Consider the following 7,037-nt stretch of genomic DNA (forward strand, 5'->3'; position numbering starts at 1 on the left):
GGAGGCCACGGCTTCCATCTATATCAACCTCTCCAAAGAGGCCATAGAGGTGCAAAGGCTTGATGTTGAGGCCAAAAGGCTTGACGCCTAGGCCAAGTGTCGAGCGGAGGACACCAGGATCATGCTCGCCGACTTGACAAACATGGATGACGACAATCACACATGGTTAAAGAAGAAGAGAGCCGAGATCCACCAATGGGATGCCTGATCGCTCGTGTCTACATCATCATCATCTGCATTATGGCATCCATGGCCCTCTTGTGCCCCTTTGGGAACTTAAGTTTGTACTGTGCTATCCCACTGTGTATTGAACTACATTTAGACATAATTTGTGTCACTGATGTCGCATTTTAAATGGCCTAATTCTGGCTAGAATTTATCTATTTGCGATGCATTTGTGAAATGCCTAAAACATGGCCGATCTAAGCAGACAAAATGTGTCGGGCCCTAAGACGCAAAACGGTCAATCGTGGGCTGTCGACTATTTCTTCATCCGCGGCCCAACGTAAACGGACGCACGCGGTCACTTTCGATGACCGAGTCGGACCTCTGGAGATGCCCTAAAGGGAAAGCCCTATTGGTACTCCCTCCATACTGGTTAGGGTAGTGGGTATTTCGAGAAAAAAATTAACCATTAGGTTGGTCAAAAAATATGAGATATATGCCAAAAAAAATATATCATTGGGTTCGTATTAAAAAATTGATGGTATAATATTTTTTGGCATCTCATATTATATTGACCAAATTAATAGTTAATTTTTTTCAAGTATGTATTACCCTAGTGAACTTGAATGAGGGGGTAGAAAAAACCCACAACCCCCTGAGATTATTCTACGCTTGGAAAAAGAACTAGGAAAAGAAAAGGTTTAGCTATAGTTTTATTATTCATCGCAGTAAGTAAATACGTGACTAGGAACACATATTTATGCTCAATTAATACCATAGCATGTATATGTATGTTGTATTCTTTGTTAAACCATCTCTGGCCCCAAAGAAAGTTTAAGATTTAAGCCAATGCAGCTAGCCATCGGATCTCATGTTAACTCGTCACCTCCATGCAAATCTCAACACAGGTAATTATACCGTGTTGGCAAAAGACAATGCAAAATCGTTTCGAAACAGGGCAAAGCAAACGCCATGTGGCGGAGCGTGTGGCCGAGCACAGCAAAGCTCACACGGCAAAAAAATAGCAAGGCAAAGCACCTTTGTCGTGTGCCTACCTGCCTGAAACACGGGGCGTTGATCTAGATCTAAGGGCTCTTTTGATTTAAAGGATAGGAAAAGCATAGGAATAGGAAAGGTATATGATTGGAATAGCATGTCTAATTGAATCCTATAGGAAGATGAAGTTTGTTTGATTGTAGCAAAGGAATTTTTTCATGAGGTATGAGCTAATGCTTTTTTCCTATAGGAATTACACTACAAGATTCCTATAGGATTTTTTCCTATAGGATATGTTCCTATGAATCAAACAACATATATAGAAAATTTTCCCATAGGAACCAAATCCTACACAATTCCTATGCAAATCCTTTGAATCAAATGAGCCCTTAATGACTTCAGATTCTATACAAGAAAATAAAAACAAGACTTTGCGGTAATTAGTTATTTCTAGCTTTTGGTTGGTGCCGACGTCTCTCGCACAAAACCATTATTTTACGCGCACCTAGATATAGCTAGCTCGTGCATGAAACGACGTTGTAACTTGTAATTGACATATTATTCAGGTAGATGAGACAATTAAATTAAATAACTATATAATCCCATGGATGCATGGCATCGATTCAGTGTCGGCACGCACACACATAAAAGTATTAGCTAGAGACGCTGAATGAAGTACCTAGTGTTCCCACGGCAGAGACTATAATTGTGGAGAATTATACTTTAATTTTTTCATGGGCGCACGACGTATATACTTATTCGTTTAATTCATATATGTAATATATTACCTATATATGTTCATAAATATAACATCTTTTGTGAGTTCATGGTTTGGAATTTCAGATTGAACCCCCGATGTATCTTATACTACCTTCATTTCAAAATCTAAGCTATTTTTAATTTTCTAAAAAAAAAGGCTTAGATTTTGGAACAAGGCAATATTTAGAAACAGAGGGAGTATATACCAACAAGTTTGGAACGCGCAAATTAGTTTGTCACTAAAATGGTACTGCATAGCCATGCAGGCACAACCATGGTGAAGAAACAGAAGAACACAAGAATCCAAAGAACAAAAGGAGGGGCCGTCGGGTTCCCTTTCTTTCCTTCATGTTTATTATAAATTCACTTAGCTAGTACATCAATCGAATTACACACCAGTTCCCATGCCATGCAAAGTTGCATGCAAGTTATCTCTTTACAAAAACCCAATTAGCACACATTTTCACTCCAAACAAAAAAGTTAAGAAAAACGAAGGAATAAAAATCAAACACAATAAATTACGTGCACCTTTGGAAAACCTCATTATTTCATGTATGGACGGATCAGAGCAGAGATCAGAGTAAGCTAGAGAAAGAAAGATCAGATGTGAGAGAGGGCGAGATACTTGTTGATCGTGCATGCATGGAGCAAGCAAAGCATATATGCACATAGATTTACCAACTTTAATCATGCATTTGGTCCCATAAAAAGGAGGGAGTGATGTGCACCACTTTGCATGGCCTCCATGTTGGACGGTGTTAGTACTTCTTGGTCATCCCACATCAGCAGCTGCTCCTCGTCCCACTGCTCATGCTGCCCTAGCTGCTCCCCTTCCTCCTCCTCCAGCTCCGGCCGCCGCCTTTGCTGCCTCTGCTCATCGCCGTAGCACCCATTGCCCATGCCGCCTCCGCAGTGATCGTCCATGGCTTCCATGCCCATTCCCATGGCACCCATGCCGTCCACCAGGGGAGGCAGATGGTAGCAGCCCGGCGCGTCCGCTTCCGCCATCGCCGCCGTGAAGCTGGCGATGAACGGGTGCTGCTGCGCCGTGGGGGACGCGAACGGCGGGCAGATGCCGGTGTCGAACATGAAGAGTGGACAGTGATGCGCAATCCCCGGCGGCGAGTCCTGATCGGCTCCGCCGGAGACCGGCAGAGTTAGGCTATTCTGCTGGTGGACGCCGATGATGGCGTCGAGCTGCAGGTGGTCCGCCGCCACGGTACAACTGAACGTCGGATGCTGCATGCGGCGGCGGTGGACGTCCGACGTCGCCGTGCTGCCGCTGCAAGGAGCAAGGCCGTTGTTAGTGGGACTCGTCGACGTCGCCGTCGTTGTGGACGAGGTTGTGGTCACGTTCGCCACCGGCGCCGGAGTCTTGCGTATCTTCTTCTTGATCCACGAATTCCAGTAGTTCTTGATCTCGTTGTCGGTCCGGCCAGGCAGGTGGCTGGCAATGTGGGCCCACCTGTAGTCAATCATGTTTACATCACTAAGTTAGTATGTGAATTTTCTTTTTTGTCGTCACCAAGTTTATTTTGGAAGCCTTTTTTAGGGAAGTTTATTTGAAGCCTTTGTTCTGAAGCTAACTACTTGGCTGCTTTTGTGTACGTACCGCTTCATTCATCGACTTGTTGTTATGCATGGTAGTCGTGTTCAAGTTTAACTAGTAGAAAATGACGGCTAGTATGGCACCACTTGTCACGTATATATGACGTCATGATGATGTGTGCATATATGTAAGAGTCTTAATTAAGTTCGAAAACAGCTAGCTATAGAGGCAAGCTTGTGGCCATGCATGATCGGGTACAGTCCAACTTAAGACACTTCAAATCACCTCTTATTTTGAAGAGATTTCAAGTCAATTTTGCGACATTAGCAACAGGATTTCTGGTAATCAAGTCAATTGTTATATGTCACATTCAAAAATGAAAATGAAGCAACATGGAGAAGATTTTGCACGGGTCATGTGAGTAGTTAATAAGCAGCCCCGCTGCGGCATTGTCAAACTAACACATATAGAAGTATAGAACACAATAATTGAGCATGAGAATTCAGAATGCCCTTAAATTCGTAAGAATAGTATGCCAATTTTCCAGTGTCTCCTAGCTACCTGTTGCCAACAATGGCGTGTAGGCTGATGATGAGCTTCTCCTCCTCCGGTGTGAACCGCCCTCGTCGGATGTCCGGCCTCAAGTAGTTGATCCACCGCAGCCGGCAGCTCTTCCCACACCGCTGCAATCCTACAACAAAACACATTACATTGCACCAGAATTAAGGAAAGAAACTTTCAGGAGCGCTCATTTTCCATCGTTGATCCAAGAGCAAGCAAGATTGACCGAGAGAGATCGATGCCTACGTACCGGCTTTCTCGGGGACCTCGCTCCAGCAGCCATAGCCATGGGTGGTGATGTACCTGACGAGCTTCTCATCCTCCTCAGGAGACCAGAGGCCCCTCTTCACCTTCTGCTGGTTGCAGCAGGAATGGTGCCCCATGCATGCAAGTGATCAAAGTGATGACCACCACTGCAAATGCACACTCCCTCTCAACCAATTTGACTAGCTTATAGCTACTTAGCTAGGGAAGCTATGTAGTTAAACCGGAAGAATATAGATGTGCATCTGTGTGCTTTCTGCTATATGAACTATCTCTAGCTTAATTAGTAGTTAGGGATAGCATGGCATAGCATGTATAGAAGGAAGGAAGAAAGGAAGCAAGGAAGCAAGGAAGGAAGAATCAATGAAGCATGCAAATGGGTTGGTTGCTGTTTAGCCCCCTTTTTAATATGAGCTCTTTGCCTTGGCCCCTTCCTTCCTTTCTTCTAGCTCTAGCTTCTGCCCCCTTCACTCTTCTGTTAATTAATTATGAACTTATTAATATCTTTACCAGTCTCTTCTGGTTTGCTTCCCGAAGGATCAATCCTCCTAATTAGGCATTAAGTATCTGCAAGACAGGAGGCATCACCATGACACTTCATGTGCAATTTTTTCCTCTCTTGAGAGGGCCCTACCCTTTTGTTGGTGCTTTTCTATCTAACACTATAGCGACAGGGCATCGAACTTAGCTAGAGAATTAATTAATGGCGCATTCTAATCACTATTGTATAATAGCTCTATACTAGGGACTGCATGACAATGATCTTGAGGGATGTATGCATAACACAGTACATACATATATGTATGCATCAGCATGATAGCACCATAACTAACTAGATTCATAAATCTAACTTATCATGTGAACTGTATAAACGAGGATTGTCAAGTAGTATATACGAAGCACGCTGCATGCATGCAAATGTATTGTATACACCCATGTACACATGCATGCATGCATGCATGTCTCTTTAGCTCTTGATGTTGCTGTCAACAGAAAATTAAAGCATATATGTGCTGCTGTCTCTTGTTGGTAGTTAGCAAGCAAACGTGTAGTTTGGTAGTGGACGATCAGTAAGCGTGATCTTGATATTGAATTCGATCGAATCTAGATACCCCGGCTACTTTTTCGCCGGTGAAATGAACATTGATGTATACGTCTTGTTGGGATTCAGATTTGTAGGTATGTATGAGTTGTCTCAGTAGTCATAAACTCATAATTGTTGCACAGGACAAAAGCAAGTTTTTATTTGCCCTAGACGGCTAGACGACCAGAGCATGAAAGGCTTATTTTGACTGAGCAAGTTCAAGCTTCCATTGTACGCGGCGGCAGTGGTATCGCCCGTCAGACATGAGGCCCGTCAGTCCAAATACACTACACTGACGGTTTTTATTAGAGGACGTAAAGGAAGCCATTCACACTTCAAAGAGTGATTTGTTTTGCGCGGGGACCTGTTGGCTTGCTAAAACTAAAGGTTCCCTCCACTGATGGGCGGCTAACAATGCTTGTCTGTCAGTGTTGTGCTATCATCCGACTCTTCTTGTGTGTCGACGATCAGTTATGTGTCTACAGAAGGAAGAGTACTATCACCATCCCAAAGTACCGGGGTATTTTCTGTATATGAGCACTTATTGATAATTGTGTCCCAAAAATTCTCAGCAGGCACCCCATCAGGCTTTAAAACCATCACATTCCAAATTATCATGCTAATTAATTACAATGTGTTCGCACTGAATAGCAGCTACTACAAAAAATACTTACTCGAATTTACCACACATTGATCCTCTTCATCCACAGTTGATCTCAACAATAACACCTTTGCCTTCTTGTTCGTCATTCCTCCGCTATGGGCCCAAGGACAAGGTCTCGGTCGAGAAAGGACACAACAACGGCGATTAGGGCCACGGAGGCCACCGAAAGGAGGTCCCACCTCATTGCATTCTTGGCCCTAGATGCAGGCGAAGGCCCATCCTCATCCTAGAAACGCACCCTCTACGGAGGTGAAGTTCCCGAGCAAAAAAAAAACTGAAGGAGGAGATTTCCCGTTGGGAGAAGATAAGGAGGGGAACAAGGCCACAACGAAGAAGGTGACCACCCTCGTCAGGGAATTTATGGATGAGAAGGTGAACCTTCAAAAAAAAGAGTGACCTTTCATATTGAATTTAATTTATTTACTTTGCTGCAATTTACTTTGTTTACTTTACTTTGTTTTTTTTCAATTTTAATAAGAAACCTTGTGGTTGGCAACCACTTGGTGGAGTTGGGGACACAAGGCAACACTATTTTATTTTGTAGGTTGTTAGAAGAGTACAAAATGTATACTTGTTTTTCCGACAGTTCGATATAAAGCGAAAGGAATACGGTAGGGGAAACCCCTACAGAGATTTTATTTTTTGAAATAATAAGAACCCAAATGCACCTTCGTGGAGACTTGAACCTGGGCGGTTCGGTTGTACATCCACTTCCCTAACCAAGTGAGCTAGGCTCTTAAGGAAAAAATCCCTTGCAACATCACTTCGTGCTTGGAGTTCCAATGAATCGGTATCCACGTAGATTGGTGCCATCGGAGGTGCATCATATTAGAGGCTATTCTTGGCACAAAAACGATAAAAAGGGTAAGGAGAGGTTATTACAGAGGTAACAACTTTCAAGACTCAACATAAAACAAAAATTACAGAAATAAAACAATGGGTTGTCTCCCATAAGCGCTTTTCTTTAATGCCTTTTAGCTAGGCTCAGTAATTT

The 7,037-nt window shown here is 43.2% G+C and overlaps 1 protein-coding gene across 1 annotated transcript; it reads right to left on the reverse strand.

Moving 5' to 3' along the window:
* Window positions 1–2,226: 2,226 nt before the first annotated feature.
* LOC127314787 (transcription factor MYB26) lies at window positions 2,227–4,485 on the reverse strand. Its single transcript, XM_051345311.1, has 3 exons — window positions 4,282–4,485; window positions 4,032–4,161; window positions 2,227–3,386 (listed from the first exon to the last, which is right to left on the reverse strand). The coding sequence occupies exons 1-3, from the start codon at window positions 4,412–4,414 to the stop codon at window positions 2,609–2,611; spliced, it is 1,041 nt and encodes a 346-aa protein (XP_051201271.1). The 5' UTR covers window positions 4,415–4,485; the 3' UTR covers window positions 2,227–2,608.
* Between the last annotated feature and the right edge of the window lie 2,552 nt (window positions 4,486–7,037).

This window comes from Lolium perenne, chromosome 7 (genome assembly GCF_019359855.2).
Source record: "Lolium perenne isolate Kyuss_39 chromosome 7, Kyuss_2.0, whole genome shotgun sequence".
Classification (NCBI taxonomy): domain Eukaryota; kingdom Viridiplantae; phylum Streptophyta; class Magnoliopsida; order Poales; family Poaceae; genus Lolium; species Lolium perenne.

Coding starts and splice junctions, on each gene's coding strand:
- LOC127314787 (XM_051345311.1), bottom strand. CDS start 4,414: ATGGGGCACCATTCCTGCTGCAACCAGCAGAAGGTGAAGAGGGGCCTC. Junction 4,162..4,281: donor CGAGGTCCCCGAGAAAGCCG/GTACGTAGGCAT, acceptor GTTTTGTTGTAG/GATTGCAGCGGTGTGGGAAG. Junction 3,387..4,031: donor CACGCCATTGTTGGCAACAG/GTAGCTAGGAGA, acceptor GATTGACTACAG/GTGGGCCCACATTGCCAGCC.